The sequence below is a fragment of the Gymnodraco acuticeps genome, unplaced genomic scaffold (assembly GCF_902827175.1).
Source record: "Gymnodraco acuticeps unplaced genomic scaffold, fGymAcu1.1, whole genome shotgun sequence".
NCBI classification, from domain to species: domain Eukaryota; kingdom Metazoa; phylum Chordata; class Actinopteri; order Perciformes; family Bathydraconidae; genus Gymnodraco; species Gymnodraco acuticeps.
The window spans coordinates 266,325-285,177 of record NW_022992269.1 but is presented as its reverse complement, the minus strand read 5'-3'; the positions used below and the strand labels follow the sequence as shown (position 1 = coordinate 285,177).

General features: G+C 39.3%; 1 protein-coding gene across 1 annotated transcript; it reads right to left on the bottom strand.

The window, feature by feature from the left end:
- Positions 1-576: 576 nt before the first annotated feature.
- Positions 577-17,278, bottom strand: plpp2a (phospholipid phosphatase 2a). The gene is made up of 6 exons (XM_034207255.1): positions 16,984-17,278; positions 8,224-8,375; positions 7,857-8,119; positions 5,828-5,885; positions 4,630-4,806; positions 577-1,674 (listed from the first exon to the last, which is right to left on the bottom strand). Exons 1-6 carry the CDS (start codon positions 17,042-17,044, stop codon positions 1,525-1,527), a joined length of 861 nt encoding a protein of 286 aa, XP_034063146.1. The 5' UTR covers positions 17,045-17,278; the 3' UTR covers positions 577-1,524.
- Between the last annotated feature and the right edge of the window lie 1,575 nt (positions 17,279-18,853).

The following is an 18,853-nucleotide window of genomic DNA, read 5'->3' as shown; positions in this document are numbered from 1 at the left end:
TTCCCTCTGGTGGACAAAGGTTTTAACAGTGATATTGTTATTTAAAATAAGTATTTGATTGTTTTTTCTTTTATTGGTGTAGCATCAGCAAGTCGTGTTGATGATCCAGTGTAACCGTGGTTTCTTTCTCATTGATGTGACCATTGTGTTGAGTTGGAGGCGGATAACTCCAAAGGTGATTACAACTCCAACTATCTACACGACTAAATGGAAGTAGAGGTAAAACTGACCCTTTTGGCATGGTTTTGAAATAATAATCTCTCAGAGAAGATACACTTACAATTTAAAATATATATTCACAGCACTCTGATCTAGCAAGTGTGTTAACTTGGAAGCAATTAAAGTGAAAACACCTCTGACGTGGCCCAGCAGCCCCATTCCTTCCTGCGCCTCTGAGGAATCCCACAGCCCTCAGCTGCAGGTCCAGACACGAACCCTGCGTCAGGGTGTTATGTACACTTATTTTCAACAAGAACACAGCAGAGAAGAGCTAAACAAAACCTTCCCTTGCTCACCACAAAGACTCTTTTGAAATGTCTTTTTTCTTGTAGTTGAAGTAAGCACTCGTAGACGTCATGCTGGCTAACATTTATGGCAAAGAATTACATAAAACATCCGACAGGCTGAGGAAAATAAATGATTACATTATGTTTAATAGATTACACATATTATATAAATGTAAGGAAGATGTCCAGTTTGACTTGAAATTGTGGTTGTATTGAGGTTCAAGAGAAAATATGGTTTATCAGATGAGTATTCCCGAGTAACGTCTTCATTTGTTTTGTCTGTCCTTTTCCAATTATTTACGTGAAGTTAGTCTCTATAAAGAAAATAAATCAAGTTGCCAGCTCTAAAAGTTGTGTTATAACGTCACAGCAAAGCAGTGGTAAGCCATTCTTAAAAAGCTACACAGTTTATTAGATACAGTAGTAATACACATAATAAAAATGTTAGTAATACATAATCAGGTATTTAGTTAAAACAGTCCATTACACAGGCTTATCTTCTAAAAGACGGTACAAATATAGAGACAGGCAGATATAATCTAGCTCCAGTGTAGTTAAAATACAATTCTCATCTCAAGGTTTTTTTCTGAAGGACAGAAAAGTCTTCGGCTGGTGCTTTTGAAATTGACAGATCTCTTTCGCAGTCTTTGCTCACTTTTCGGTTTAACTCACAGCATCAACTTCTAATAACTCTCCTCATAAATGCAACACAGAATTAAAAACAACAATATATATCATTGCACACCGTCAAACAGAACAACACAATCAATCACATATTTCCACAGCACACGCCCTAAGTGACAGACACAGACAGTGGCGCTGCTGTTCCAACAGGTTTAGGGAATCTCTTGAGTTTTCAAAGCTGTAAAATAGTCGGGAAGCTGTCGCCGAGTGGAGCAAGTCTGGATTCCTGTCTAGTGGTTACTGCATTGTGGGTAAGTCACAGGTCCGTGGATAATGGAGCTGCTGTGGGAGAGGTTGAAGGCCCAGGTTAGTAAGAGGAGCTGCTGTGAGGGGCTCATACAGGTCCGGTGTAGTTGTAGTGGTTTCCGTGCTGAGGGTCGGGAGGCTGGGGGCTCGGTTTACGCTCAAGATGTTCGATCTCCGCCGTGTCTGTGTGTGTGCAGGGGGGCGCTCGCTGCTTGAAGAAGTCGGACACATATCGGACCTGAAAGGACAGAAGAGGAATCAATGCCAGAGTATAGGATGAGCTGAGGTTTTAGCTGCTAAAACTCATAACAACTTTGCTGCTCCCAGTCCTGTAATACATCCACAGTCACAGAGATGTTGACTCAACTTAAAGGTCCCCTATAATACTGTTTTTCATCAATATATTATAGGTCTCAGATACAGTGGGGCAAAAAAGTATTTAGTCAGCCACCAATTGTGCAAGTTCTCCCACTTAAAAAGATGAGGCCTGTAATTTTCATCGTAGGTATACCTCAACTATGAGAGACAGAATGAGAAAAAAAAAAAATTCAGAAAATCACATTGTCTGATTTTTAAAGAATTTATTTGCAAATTATGGTGGAAAATAAGTATTTGGTCAATAACAAAAGTTCATCTCAATACTTTGTTATATACCCTTTGTTGGCAATGACAGAGGTCAAACGTTTTCTGTAAGTCTTCACAAGGTTTTCACACACTGTTGCTGGTATTTTGGCCCATTCCTCCATGCAGATCTCCTCTAGAGCAGTGATGTTTTGGGGCTGTCGCTGGGCAACACAGACTTTCAACTCCCTCCAAAGATTTTCTATGGGGTTGAGATCTGGAGACTGGCTAGGCCACTCCAGGACCTTGAAATGCTTCTTTCGAAGCCACTCCTTCGTTGCCCGGGCGGTGTGTTTGGGATCATTGTCATGCTGAAAGACCCAGCCACGTTTCATCTTCAATGCCCTTGCTGATGGAAGGAGGTTGTCACTCAAAATCTCATGATACATGGCCCCATTCATTCTTTCCTTTACACGGATCAGTCGTCCTGGTCCCTTTGCAGAAAAACAGCCCCAAAGCATGATGTTTCCACCCCCATGTTTCACAGTAGGTATGGTGTTCTTTGGATGCAACTCAGCATTCTTTCTCCTCCAAACACGTCTAGTTGAGTTTTTACCAAAAAGTTCTATTTTGGTTTCATCTAATCATATGACATGCTCCCAATCCTCTTCTGGATCATCTAAATGCTCTCTAGCAAACTTCAGACGGGCCTGGACATGTACTGGCTTAAGCAGGGGGACACGTCTGGCACTGCAGGATTTGAGTCCCTTGCGGCGTAGTGTGTTACTGATGGTAGCCTTTGTTACTTTGGTCCCAGCTCTCTGCAGGTCATTGACTAGGCCCCCCCGTGTGGTTCTGGGATTTTTGCTCACCGTTCTTGTGATCATTTTGACCCCACGGGGTGAGATCTTGCGTGGAGCCCCAGATCGAGGGAGATTATCAGTGGTCTTGTATGTCTTCCATTTTCTAATAATTGCTCCCACAGTTGATTTCTTCACACCAAGCTGCACCTAATGCAGATTCAGTCTTCCCAGCCTGGTGCAGGTCTACAATTTTGTTTCTGGTGTCCTTTGACCGCTCTTTGGTCTTGGCCATAGTGGAGTTTGGAGTGTGACTGTTTGAGGTTGTGGACAGGTGTCTTTTATACTGATAACGAGTTCAAACAGGTGCCATTAATACAGTTAACAAGTGGAGGACAGAGGAGGCTCTTAAAGAAGAAGTTACAGGTCTGTGAGAGCCAGAAATCTTGTTTGTTTGTAGGTGACCAAATACTTATTTTACCGAGGAATTTAGCAATTCATTCATTAAAAATCCTACAATGTGATCTCCTGGATTCTTTCCCCCCATTCTGTCTCTCATAGTTGAAGTGTACCTAGGATGAAAATTACAGGCCTCTCATCTTTTTAAGTGGGAGAACTTGCACAATTGGTGGATGACTAAATACTTTTTTGCCCCACTGTATATACAAAACATGTCTCTGAAGTGTTTGGCTCGAAATACCAAACAGATCATTGCAGCATCCCATAATCCCCTCTGTTTCAAAAGTGCTGATTCTCTGTCTGTTACTTTAAATGACAATAAGGAGCCACTCCCCACGCCCTCTGAGAGATATTTGGTTAAAAAGAACACAATGGTGCTCTAAGAGGAGATTCAGGTGATAAGATGTGTGTGGGGGGGGGGGGGGGGTTACCTTGGTTGGTGATTGGCTAATGGTTACACAAGCCAAAAAATCGTTATGACATCATAAAGTGGCCAAAATTTGATCAGCTCATTTTCAGACAGGTTTTTATATAAATGGATCAGGACAAAAAGAGAGATAATCTTTTTTCCTGAAACTTTCAGAGTCTCTTTCCACATAGGGGACACATGTTGATGTATAAAATACATGAAAAAGTGGATTTTGCATAATAGGTGACCTTTAAGTCTATCTTTGGTTGCATATTGTTGGGGGGTTGCATAGAATGACATTTGATTTTAATAGAGTCCAATTTAAAACCAACACTCGAGTCTTCACCAACAGTTAAAGTATTTATTGTTTGCAGGTGTTTCTATTTTGTTTATAGATTAATACATGTTTTTTCTAGTTTCAAGGTCTGCGTTTTACTAAAAATGATGCTACATTAAGTTAACAAAACCTGTCCCACTTTACACAAAAGAAGCAAGAAATCAGCATTTGTACCTCTATATACCTCTATAGCAGGAAATGTGTGTATAGAATTTCTTTAATATATTACATACCAGTTATTCTCTTAAATGGAGTGCCTAGGCAATCTTTCGCAAATAATACAATGATGATGGCACTGGTAATTGATGGAAGTTGATGCATATATTTTTCATAAACTTGTACACCATTTCGGTTTTTCCCATTATGTATTTAAAATCGGAAATCGTCGTCGATAATACTTTGTTGTGATTATGGTGCAACTTTCTGTGAGTAAACTAGAAACTTTTGGATGCTTTGAGTTTACCAAAATAAGCCATGACATTTTGAGTTTTCTGACCATACAATGTAATTCACTATAATCAAATAAACATCCTGCACATGGGGGGGCTTTAAAACAACTGCAACCATTTTGTATTTTAAAATCTGTCTTTCAGTCCAGACGTCACAGAGACATGTTGTTGTACTCACAGTGAGCACGGCGATGAGGGCTCCCTGCAGCAGCCCCACCAGAACATCACTCCAGTGATGTTTGAAGTCAGACACGCGCGTGTATCCGACGTAGAAAGAGAACAGCAGCAGGAAGAACTGGATTGTGGGTCGAACGAGGCGTGTCCACTTCCCCTGCATCCGGGCCTGGACGTAGAGCTGCACACACACAAACAAAATATCGTTTAAAAGGTGGCTTAGGTCTATAATTGAAAAAATACACCAACAAATACATTTTACTAAGAAGTACAACTTCAAAAATATTAAATGTACCTATTTGACCTACAACACTATGATTTTTTTATGTTTTTGTGACACTATGGTACAACCATTTTTAAACTTGTGTGTTATTATATACACACTATACAATTGATTTTTTTTTTAACATAATTCAACTTTCTTTACATACTATTTGTTTGAATCGTTATGACCTATTTTACAAGGAATTCTATATGATAGACTATAGTATTACATTTAAATAAAAGTTTCTTTAAACCATTATACATGATTTTTTTCATTTGACATACTATGACATACTATTTTTTGTTTTCATGACATTAGCATGGCTCTTTTGTTTTTGACAAACTATTTATTTGGACTTAAGACATGCTATACTATGACCTTTAATAAACATTAAGAAACGTTTATTTACATTTTTTTATTTTCAATGACATACTTACTATATGACGTTTTTTTTGTGACATGCTATGACTTATATATTTTTATTAATGTATAGATTTTTAGACATACTATACAATGACATTTTATGGCACAAAAACTATACCATAACATTTTTATGATTTGTTTTTGTGAAAAAAGGTATTTCATACACTGAAAATGTGCTCTTCTCCTACTTATGATAATTTTATGTTTTCCCTGAAGCAGAGATTTGATTATCTTTTCCCCCGTTAGCCAGCCTCCATAGAGAGGTCAGAGGTCAGGTACAGAACCGTATATAAAATGACCTCCAGTCACTCCCTCATAAACCCTAACAGGGATTAAACGGTTGAATCCTTCATCTTCCGGCCATTGTAAGTGTTGTCATTAAACAAAGGTGTTTACAAACGTCTGTGTTGACACCCCCCCCTCCTGTTTTGAGTCACTTGTGTGTTTCTGGTAAAACAGACATTTCACAGATAGCGACAGAGAGTCTCACAAACAATGACAAAGACACACCCACCGACAGGAAGAGCATGCAGTACATCCCGAAGGACGAGTGGCCGGAGTAGAACGACAACCTGAGGAACAAAACAGAAACAACTCATGAACACAATTCACCTGTTTTTTTCAGTGATTTTTATAAAATTGCTTTGAGTATTCAAGTACTATGTATTAGTATTTTGAGGTGTACATGTCTTTTTCAAACAACACAAGCTCTTATAAGAAATGTAATGTGCGATTTGCATATATCAATATCCTTTGTCCTTAACACCATAAAAATAAACGTATCATTTTATTGCATGGCTAATGTCTACATCATATTATACCACCCTGCCAAAAGCAAAGTGTTAAGACAATATTTGTGTATGGGTTGAAAGCCTTCATTTGTTTTGGTTACCAGTTCAAATATGAGCCATCAGAAACTTGAATTAAAGGTCCCCTATTACACTGTTTTTCATCAATATATGATGGGTCTCGGATATATACAAAACATGTCTCGAAACACCAAATAGATTATGCATTGTAGCATCCCATAATCCCCTCTGTTTCAAAAGTGCTGATTTTCTGTCCGTTACTTTAGATCAGGGGTGGGGAACCTTCCTCTCAAGGGCCATTTCAATGTTTTCAACATCCTCCGAGGGCCATACAAATGATTGACCTCTGCTTAAAAATACTAAAATCACAGCCCACTCATTTCACCTTTCTTTCATGCTGTGCAAAGAAAAACCAACCTCTTAATCCAGATATCTTGCCATGACTCACGCATGCATGCATGCATGCACGCACGCACGCACATGCACGGTTGTGGCATGACCACCCAAACAGAAAGATATGGACACAAGATGTGTGCAAATGTATTTAGACTCCTATCCATGTGAACATGATTTAAGTGGGGGGACCTAACCTCCTCTAGGGGGGTCCGGGAAGATTTTTTTTTAAATGTTGAAGTTAAAAGCATCAATCTGGTGCACTTTGAGAACAACATTAAGAAATCTATGGATACATCTCTCAACACCCATATGAAACAGAACTGTAAACAGATTTTCTTTTTCTTTATGGATATTTTACAAATCACTCCCCTTTCAAACTGTATTCTTGTTTATTAATAACAACTTTTTTTACTGTCATATAGTATTTTATACCCGTTTGCTTTATTCTCTTATTTTTTTATAACTATAATGATCATATAAAGATGTGCCTTTACCTCACTGGTTGTAGAAAAAGCTTCTTATATTCGTTAGCATAGCTAGCAAACCAGATACTAATAACAACAAAGTTATTGACTGTATGATCAGTATGACAGATGAACAGATCGCCACTGGGCTTACAACTAAAACACAGACACGCAAAAACTGCAGCATGTGTACGGCTCCTTATGGGTACTGCAATTTTTGGAAGTGCCGGAGCGGCGTTCTGGTGCTCCCCGTCAGAAGTACACCCCTGTCAGACATACCACGTGATGACACGTTAGGCTTGTGTTGTGTTCAAGGACCCTGACCGTGGCCAGGAAAAACAGGCACTCACTTGTTTAATTATTTTGCGGTCTAGATTTCTTTAATTTTTTTCTTTTTTGCGTGTGTGTTTATAAATTACCTCGAGGGCCACACCAAATGGTCTCGCGGGCCGTATACAGCCCGGGGGCCGGAGATTCCCCACCCCTGCTTTAGATGAAAATAAGGAGCCCCTCCCCACGCCCCTCTGAGAGATATTTGGTTACAAAGAACACAATGGTGCTCTAGGAGGAGATTCAGGTGATAGGGTGGGGGGTTACCTTGGTTGGTGATTGGCTAATGGTTACACAAGCCAAACAAATCGTTATGACATCATAAAGTGGCCAAAATCTGATCAGCTCATTTTCAGACAGGTTTTTATATAAATGGATCAGGACAAAAAGAGAGTGAATATGTTTTCCTGAAACTTTCAGAATCTCTTTACACAGAGGGGACACATGTTGATGTATAAGAGACATGAAAGTCGATTTTGCATAATAGGTGACCCCTTTAAACTATATCAAACTTCTCTCCATAATAAAAGGTGTGTATGGTCACCTGGACTCAGTCACATTGCGATGGTAGCCGGTGCAGTTGATCTGCAGCATGTAGCCGTTACAGCTGACCGGGGCGCACACAGACAGGAAGTTCGGACGAGGGCGACCTATAATGAACTTGGCCATGTCGGTCAGTGATTGGCTGACTGATGCTCCAAACAGGAAGGTGCCGACCACCTTGTAAAGAGCTGACAGGTACTGGTTGAACTGGGAGTTTGAGTGCAGGCGCTTTGTGTGCACAAGGTAGGCCTCTCCAGTGGTGATCTGTGCAGAGAAAAGAGACAAAATTAAAGTTTTTCACTTAAATTAGGGAACGATGTTAGGTCAAATGTGTTTATATTACTGTTTAACAAAACTTTGGGACTAACTATAACGATGGAGCAGGTGATGGTGACGGCCGCCATGGCTCCATGGGAGATTGTGTCTCTCCTGTAGGGATAGCTGATGCTCTTATCATCGCAGTAGATTCCTCTTTGGTATGGAATGAACCTCAGTGTCAGGATGGCTGAGGGAAGAGCCGCTGCAGGAAGAAAAGACAACTTCAATATAAGGATGAAATCCACTCGACTGCTAAAGAAAAAAGGACATTCAAATTATACAATGACCACATCAAACTGTCTTAATGTTGAAGTACAGGGCATCAGAGAGCATGGACATTCACCAAAGCAGTTTTTTTACAGACAATCATGGTATATATGTGTGATGACTAGTTAAAATGTACAAACAAGTGGATCACAAGCATAACATGACAGATGATTTAAAGAAAAATATTTCAAGTGAAAAGCCCTGTTGCTAACACTGAAACGATTTCAATCATGCAAATAACTTTAACAAAAAATATCCAAATAAGCTATAGTATGCCATAATATTCATCCATCCATCAAATTGGCAAAAAGTCAGTTTATAGTATGCTTAACAAATAATTACAAATGCCATGGTTTAGCATGTCATGTAAAGTGTCATACACACTTCATAAAGAAAGTCATTGTAAATTATGCGAGTACACTTGAGCTTTTAAAATGATGTCCCATGATGATTAAAAAAAACTTTCAGAGACCTTGATGCTTCAATCTTTGAGAGCCACTGTGTATCACTATGTTGACGAGTGAGCTCAGGAAACAGCTAAAAACACACCGATAGATGAATCCTTCAGCTTTGGGCAGAAGGTCCCACTCTGCCAAGTCCATTCATTTGTCATCTCTTGAGCTCAGTGGCAACAACTTCACCTCTACGGGCCGCGGTCACTCTTCGGAGTGTCACCATGGAAACATGGGGAGAGGAAAGCCATGACCTTTGACAGTGACACTGGGGCACCGTTTACACAACACTGGTCCTGGGAGCTGAGGAGTGGACCGAGACACACACACTCATACAAAGAGCACCATATGCTCACTGACAGATACAAATGGGGTCTATAAAAGAAGTGCATGTTTTTAATAGTCTGAACTAACAAATAGTGTGTGTACCCTTGTTAAATGTTCTTGTTTTTCTGAAAGTGTAAACAAAAGACTGAGTTTAATGATGCACAACAGAAGCAGAAACACATAAAACTGTCTCTTAAATCTGAGCAGGAACAATAGTGGAATCTACAGGATTGATGTCAGGAACCTCTTTTCCTGTTTTTAAAGAGCCTGTCACTGAACTGCTGCAGTTAATGAGAGCGAGGATTGTTTGTTTTTGCAAGCAGGAGTTTTACTGTATATTCACCGGGCAATGCCATAAGAGTGGCTCTCCGAAAACACAGAGCTTCCTTCCTCCAGTGTGTGGCAGGCAGGATTAAATGAGACCCCATGAAGACACACAAACATAGAAAAGAAAATATGTTCACGACGGGTGATTTTGGGAAGGTAATTCCAACATGATGTCATGAGTCCAAATGTGAATGGGTACAGGCCAGGAGAATTAAGTCTGGGGTCCGACACACTGTGGCAGCCTGTCAGCTGGGAACATTCACAGTGTTTTCTGTTGTCTACCTGCTGCTTCACACAAGAATATTAAAGTGGCAAATTAAGTTCTTGTATTGCTTTAACTCATCATTTCAAAGTAAATTGCTGAATTAGTTAGTTAACCCTGCTTTCGATAGATTTTCTGTCTGCCATTGGGTAAATCTCCTGGGAAAGCTAATGCTCGATTTATGGCACAAAGGAAGTACGTCAACCAGCGAGGTGGAACAATTGAAGTTTCTGTGGAAAACAAAATGTGTGTCCTGTCCAGTGTTGCCAACTATTTCCCAACATGGAAAGCGATAGCTCCTGTAGTCGCTAAAAGTTGCCAGATAATGTCATATGCTCAATTGCATATTGGGGATGACATTGTGCATTCATGTTCAGTAAAATTTGGCTAAGCATGTCCTAAAAGTGGCTAAATCTAAATGATTAAGTGGCCAATTTGGCCACCATAGTCCTGTGTTGTCGTTGGTTGCTAGGCTTTGATGAAAACAGAAAGTGATTTGGTTATCTTTGCGACATCTGCTCCAAGAATAAAACCACTTGGAAACACTTGAAGGGGGAAAGTTGCAAAGTTGCATATTACCAGTTTGATGTAAAACACTTCAAGTACTTAAAACCAAAAGAAGAAGTAAAACAATTGGAAATCAGGAAAAAATCTAATAGCATACCCGTAAAAGTAAGAGTGAGAGCTTTCTTGCTTGAAGTTAAAATACACCAACACCTATGATATTGCTTTATTGGGTTTCCACTGACTGTCTCAGTATATAGTAGAATGCCCTTAGTTTAGATCACTACACACCGCTAAGGAACTGCCTAATATGTCATATTTGTTTTCTGAGTGACACTAATGGTATTTGATGACAAGCAGTTTCCTCATTGAAGATCATTTATTTTCATGAAAGGCCCTTCCCTTGCTCTTTACATCTCGGAGTTAATTATTCCAGCAGGGCGAGCACGCTCCCAGCTTCTCTTTGAAGTGAGGCCCACCATTGTTTATTCTGCAGGGTGCAAGGATAACATTTAGATAAGAGGCTGCTGCTTGTTTGACAAGTCTCTGGTGGCTAACTGCTGCCAGGGTGGGGATGTGAGAGGACAAAGTTGGGTAATGACCTTACACACACACACAGAGAGCAACCACCGCTGAGCTGATTCAACAACAGAATCAGTGAGGAAGTCGATTTCACTTCGTATCAAACATGCTCCAACAGCCTCTGGGAGCCGAGCCCATGGAGGGTATTATCCGACTGTATCTATTATTACAGAAGACCTGGTATGTTTTTATAGGCCTGTGCTGGGGGGGGCCTCCCCTCCTGGGGGCCAGGTCGAGCTGAGGGGGACTGTCAGGAGGTTAATTCCCCAAAATTACTACGCGATATCTTACCAGAAACTATGTGTACAGTTTATTATTGCTCAGTGGCCGAACTAAGAAGGATTAGGAACAATTAACGTTCTGATAAACAATAGTACAAAACAGACTGATTGTTTGACTGTAGAAGGGCTGCTGGCACCAACGAAGTGCAAAGTTGACTGGATGAATGTTATTCAAGATATCCCAATGACTGTCATACATTAAAGGGGCCCTATCATGCTTTTTTGTGGGGGGGGTTCCCTTACCTGTTGTGCGTTATACAGATTTATGTGCATGTAAATGGTCTCCAAAGGCTAAAATCCCAAAGTGTTTCTCTCCCACACACTCCCCCCCCCCCCCCCCCCCCCCCCCCCCCCGACTCTTTTGTTTATCTCAGTAACATTATGACATCATTATGTAACCCTTACACTTCTATTGGCCAGCGATTCGACACACTATAAGTGATATGCTAAAGGGGGTACATATCTAAGCAGTTGAATAATCACAACAGAGCCGGCCAGCTAACCAATCAAAAAAGAGCTTTTTGAAAATTAAAGTATGGAAACATGTCACAGTAGAGACACACAATACAAATATGACCCTGAAAATGAACATAATAGGGCCCCTTTAAAGACATTTTGATCTTGTAGAAGATATTCTCAATCTGTGTAAGACTTTGTTACTTTCCTTGCATCTGTAATTTCCTTTGTTAACTGAATTGAAATTTCCAAAACCGTATGACGAACCTCAAAGTGAATCTTTGACTGGATGACATTTGCTTGTTGAGAACTACTGAAAAAGAAAAATGTTTTGGGCACATCTAGTGCTTTTCCCAGCTTGTGTCATCCTACTCTGACATTTCACATGTAGCTGTTGAGTGTCTTCTCCTCGATGGACGTTTACAGCTGCAAGCAATGTAGAAATGAGTTCCAGCCTCTCTCTTTCTAAAGAGGCACGCACACACACACAGTTTGTCTTCCCTAACAAAATGTCCATAGGGGAGATACAAAAGGAAGAAGGGAAAGTATTGTTTTACGCTTTCACAATCTCTTCTGGCAAGAGCAAACCCCCGATTCCACTTTGAGAAAATAAACATGATGGAATTTGGGATCAGACACAAGTACAACTTCCCCCTGACCCCAGCGGGAAGTGTTCCTGTTATTCAGCCCTCAAGATGAGTCTTCATCCTCATAACTCAAACATGATAGGAAACAGAAACAGGTCACCATGTGGAAGGTGAGGATTTATTTGAGGTCAAATCTCAACAGACGGCTGTGAGTCTGCAGCTAGCGGGGATTCACAAGCAGTGTTTCACATCACACTGAACTTTATAGACATTTCTTGTTCATATGTCATTGTCTTAGACCAAAAACATGTGATGTCCATTACAATGGAGACTGGGTCTGAATTCGGTTAAAGAGGACCTATTATGCTTTTTAGGGGTTTCCCTTTAATACTTTTGTGTTTGAATTGTTCTTCGGTACGAATGTATGGTCACACAAAGGAGCAGTGTATACATGTATTCATTTGTGCGGTTTACAGTTGGCAGAAATGTCAAATGTGTTTCTAAAGTTGTAATACAATTGTTGGTGTGCATCCAGATCCTGTCATTTTAAAATAAAATGGTGAAGCATTTTCCAAAATGTCCTGGTTCTTAGTTTAAGAAGTCTCTTTTGTCCCATGATTATATTAATCAAGTCACTTTGTGGTTAAAGCAGGTTGGAATGTGGTTGTAAATAATTTTTAGTTGGCATTATGTTATAGATGTCTATAATCTGAACATACTCACTGTTCGAAAGTGTGTGAATAGGAACAATGAACTTTTACCTCGTCTTTCACATGAAACCACTTCATTACTGAAAACATGTTCTGAAACCACCACGGTTAATACGTTCAACTACACAATGATGCGTTTTACAAGAGACACACACACACCGCATCTCTTTTACATTTTCACACAGGAACGTCAGGAAGCAAAAGTCAACACTTCCCACTTGACTTTGACACTTATTTGGCAGAAGCAGATACTTGTGGCAAAATGTTAAACTGTCACATAAATAACAGCGGTTTTCGTAACAGCTCCGTTACGAAAACGTGTGTGGCTTTATTTATAACACTAAATAAAAACGGTTTCATTTCCTGACTGCTGATTCTCACCTGAACAACAACAATTGAAGGTCATTGGTGACCACAGAGTTGCAATGCTTAACAGATCGACAGAAAATGAATGTGCACCATTTCTATTAATAAGTTAGTAATTTTAATCATGTTAAACACTAGCTCTGTGATATTTGCTGTTTCATGGTATTTGTAATGCTGATTTATTAAAACAAAACTATGGCACTATGGGAACTTGTTATGCCATGTTTCCTATTGCCTGGCTAGACAAACAATTATCCTAATAAATAATGTCTTTAATTTATGTGCAAAATAAAAGGTTAAAATCAAGCACCACTTCCATGTTATTTAACTACGATCCAATGGTAGTTTGTAAAAGATCGCACACTAATAACACCACTCGATATGAAACAACTCCATTTTAAACTATTTTTTTGCCACTTTCAATTACATGTCATCATATAAGCAAGCAGTGTTTAACTTTCTAACCTCAAGTTGTCTTGAACCAACATCCTGTTTTAGCCAAAGATACAGTACATCATATTAGAAAGCTTTCAAACACTTTGTCAATGGGTTGATCCAAAAGATATAAGCGGTGAAATTGACATTATGCTGAAAAACGTCTTAATGCTTAAAGAGATTCCCAAATTGGGATCAATAAAGTACTATCTTATATTATGCTCCCTTTTATAAACATGACTGTTAACTCTGATGTGGAAGTGAGTCGTGAAATCATCCAATTGTCTTGTGATTTGCAGAAATACTGCCATTTGCTTTTCAGTTGTAGTCGGTTGCTGACCTCCCATATCCCAGACTGGGTGTAGAGATCAAAACTGGGACAAAATGCGTTTTATGGCATATTATTGGCATCAATATTAGACTCTGGAACAGATCAAAGTACCTGAACCGAAATATAAATGAAAATAATATTGGAAACTATGAATCCAGTGACCTTGAGTTCATCACCAGCTAGTTTTGCTGACAGGCAACAGCTCTTCAGAATCCCATCATGTAAAATCACCATTAAAACTGAGACCATCAGCATTAAACCAGTGTTAAAGTTCAGACTGCTTCTTCAGATAGATTTGTTCAGCTTTGTGGGAACAGGAAGTCTTTCTAAACTGAATAATTGTGTTTAAAAAGAAAGTTAGAGACAGTTAGCTTAGCACAAAGTCTACAAACAGGGTAAACAGTTCGCTTGTTGCTTTCTAAAAAGTTAGCAAAATCTGCTTACTAGCATCTCTATAGATCCCTAAGTAACACTTCATATGTTTTGTGTTAATTTGGACAACGAACAAAGTGTATAAAGTAAAAACAAAACTTAGTTTGGGGGGGGGTTATGTTTTGGATGATCTTTTGCCAGGATAGCTGTCTGCAGCCTTAATGCTAGGCTAAGATAACCGACTGTTGGCTGTAGTCAGACCTGCATTACACAGACATGAGAAAGGGGTATCTGTGTCATGCCAAAGAAAGAAAATATGCTTATTTTGCCAAAATTAAAGTAATCCTAACATAAGAAAACACTAAATGATAAGATAAATGTTACACAAACTTTAGTAGCCTGGCTAGAGTTATTGCCTTTGAAAACGTGAAACAATGGAAGAACAGAGCAGTCTGTTCTGATAAAAGTACATGTATTTACTGCCTCGATAGAAATGTAACAAAATATGTTCTGCTGTGTGTGTGTGAGTGTGTGTGTGTGTGTGCAGTGATAAAGAATAATGGCAGGATGGCCGTTTGACTGCAGAGGGGAAGAGGGAGAAATAACACACTAAACAGAATGACAGAATCAGTTACCATCTCAGCACATTCCTGCCATATCTATCACACCCACCCACCATGTTTTCAAATGAGGGGGAATCACAATCATGATAAAAACATACACAAAGCAACAAGGGAGTAGAATGGCCCTACTAATAGATGCAACAGTTAAAAAAAAGACATTTTAAACATGATGTGTGATAAAGTGTTGTTTTGTACAAGAAGCTTGTAAACCTAAAACACAAGCAGGCAAAGCATTAGCCTTGGTCTTGTGCAATAGCTAATCACTGTATTTGATTAAACACGTCTGTACATCAAAGTTTCCTAGAGCCCCAGGTTATAAAATCAAACTTTTTTCTTAAAACTAGATTCTAAATTGAGACTTTTAAAAGAATAAGATGATCAAATATGTGTCATTTTTGCCTGCAAGTTGATGGTTGCCAGTTCATTTTCTTGCGATCAAACTATTTTTCAAAGCTCTTATTTGGTCACATTACAAATCAAGTGTTTCCCTAAGATCATGTACTCATAATGAGGTATATCTTTCAAAGAAAAAATAATCTTGAGTTCAGTAGTACTGATTTTCATCTGATCGTTTCAACTGAAAGAAAGTCTACTGAATTGAATTTATAGGAAATATGATAAATGAAAATATATATATGTTCACACCACATCTGACACTGACCAAAATGATCCACTTATCATACTTTCACTTTATAAAGGCTGGTGACTAACTACCTCAAAGAGTGACACACTTTCACATTCCTGAAAAATCGCAATTGTGGGATGATTAATAAAGAGTGAGTCGAGGAAATTGTAGGAATGTTAGTTTGACAAAACGTTAATCACCACATCTATGATTTCACAACTATTACTTTAGATTGAACAATCACTTGCATTGGAGATTTGTGTCCTCACCAACTGGGAAAAACACAACTTGTTTTCTTAATTAAAGTAGCACATCATGCCTTATACAGCTCTACCTCGCCTTGTACCAGCCAATCATTTCCTAAACCAAGCTCATCCCTTAAGCTTAAAACCCTCTAAATGGACCCAAGACAGTGGACTTGAAGTTTGGATTTGCACACACATGAAAATACACTTAGCGTGAGGAGGGGGTTTCACAGCAGAGTGGTCATTATCATTCCTCCCTGTCAGTCAACAGATGGATCCACAAAAGTATATCGTTTGTAGCTGTCCTCACATGGTTTTAACTGCAGGCAAGTTCTATTTTAACCCCATATTTCACCTTCAAAAAACATCTAAAGGAAATCTGTAAAATAAATAATCATCTCTGATGCCCTTCCATATTTCATCATCTCAATTATAACCTCTGTCAGCCTCCAAGTGTCGGGATGTGAGCAGATGTGACACAAACAGCTGGAAGGTGTCATTTCTGTTAAAGGTCTTTGTGTCTTCACCGGAGTCCAGAAACAAGTCACAACAAGATAGGAAAGCTATGAAAGATAGGAGAACATGTCCCATATGAACCCAAATGATTTCAGAGAACAAGTGACAGCCAGAAATCAACAGCAACATTCTCACTCACTGTTGGGAAACAATGTGTGGCTTGTTTGAACAAGATAGAGATCAATGCCGAGTTACAACATTTATTTATACTGCAATAACTAAGTACTAATAAGTCACGAGTCTAATATGCATCTTTTTGCAGAAAATAAATTGTGCAAGTCACCTTTTATATAGATGTCAGCAGTTTCTTCATAAAACAATGAAGTGGATTGTTTGTCAAACATCTATAAATTGTGTTTGTGTTGGGCAATCCCATGCGTTATGCAATTGTTTCATAATCGTTTTTTTAAAGTATCGATTCATTGTTTTCTGATTTAACCCAATAAAGATCGCATAGGCCTACTAACGCAGACCAGAGGAGCTGCACAGCCTGAAACTAGTCATATGTTTTCAGCCATATTGTCCGGAGGGTAGTCACTCACCAACAAAGACACACAGAATATCCACCACGATCAGAATCAACTTCTTTCCTTGCTCTGTCATGTTTCCTCCGATGCCGCTGCACTTTCATAAATAAATCGCGTTTTTAAAACATAACAAAGTAGACGGCGGAGTTTTGATTTCAGAAACGCCTTAAGTTACTATGGAAAGCAGTGCTATGGGGACGAGTCGACCTGTTCTTCCGGCTCCTCTACCTGTGTGTGTCCGCTGCTTCAGGTGAGAGCAGAGGACGGGACTTGGAGCTGCGTGCCCTCGGTCCTGCCTTTTTACGCACAGGGGGCGTGTCTTTCCGTACAGACCAAGCTGCATTGAACTGTGCTGCTCACTAAGGATTTGATTTCCCGAAATGTTGCCTGTGCACTGCAGGGAAAATCCCAACTTTCTCTCGACTTTCCCTTTCTCTGGTTTCGCTTCTGGATTTGGGTGAACAGATTCAGAAGGCAAACGAACAAAGTTTTTAAACTTTAGTGGGTAAACGCATTTAAAATACCATATGAAAATAATTTAATTGTAGATGTCCTACTAAAATTGCCAGATTGAAGAGTTTAAATTCCACTATACTATGACAATACACGTTTAAAGGTCACTCATTACTTGATTGATTTGGCTTTCAATGTTTTAATACAATTGGCAAATGTGTAGCTTTTCAGAGAGAAGAGATATATAGCATGTCTTCATGTCCATAATTATGGAGTAAGTAGAATGCTATATTAAGGCATAAGGTACTAAGAGGTCATCAGAAAGTCATAAAAACTAAGAAAAGCAAATTTCAGATGTATTTCCTGAGATGTATTTCTTGCAGAAAAGTGCTTCCATATTGGCTCAGTTGATATAATATGGCCATATAACAGTGGGTGGCTTATCTTAATATTGCATTCGATAAACTCAGAGAAAATATGAATTCAAAAATCAATCCAGTGTGAGTAGCTTTAGAGACGTTTTGGCCCCAGTGGGGATCACTCACAGTATTTAATCACAGTTTTTTGACACGTGTTCCACAGAGTGCTTGTAAGAAATGTATTTTTAAATCTATTGATTTAAAGCCATCTATTTCTTCTAGTTATAGAAAAAAAATTGTACTTTCATTCTTGAGATGCATCGGCCTATCACAGTAGGAGAAGATAATAATGAGAATAGGGGCTGAAATCCATTTATTTTCAGGTTCCTGTCACACTGTCATAGCTCACTGGCACTCGAATGGAGCAGTGCTATGCAGGGTGAATAAGTTATGAATCCAAACTTTTACACAAAGCGTGCATTCTGATCAAATGTAGAAATGATGGATATGATGTTTAGAGGATGAGAGATGCTGTTACACAGACTTTTAAATATTCTTTGTTTGCAGTGTGATGCCCCTGTGGGTTCATCAGTGGAGAGGGTGTGGCTGTCCTGTCTTGGCTGCATTGATTGCAGTGATTGCATTAACTCAGGGCACCTGGGTCTGGTGCTCTGCAGCTAGTTTAAAGCCTCTCTGCTCCTGTCTGCTCTCGCGCTGTTTTCCTGCAGGCACCCGGCTCTGATGAGTATAACCAATGTGTTGAATTGACCCGTGTTGTGCAAATAAACACTTTTACCTACCCGTTGACATGTTGTGTCTCCTTTTTGTTGTGGCCTTTTGAGCCAGGTCGCAACAGCAGTGTTCAATAAGTTACTTCAAATTTAAAGTTATAATTTCTGTAAAATGGTTTTAGTTTGTCTTTGGTTTTTCACCATTACCAAAAGTGAAGCTTCCCGGAGCATCATAAGAACCCAGACCCATTTTTACTTTTGGGGAAATTAAGGGGAACATAATTTAGACTAAATAGACCACATATAACACATTTCTTACAAGTAACCCCCCCTAGTGTGAAA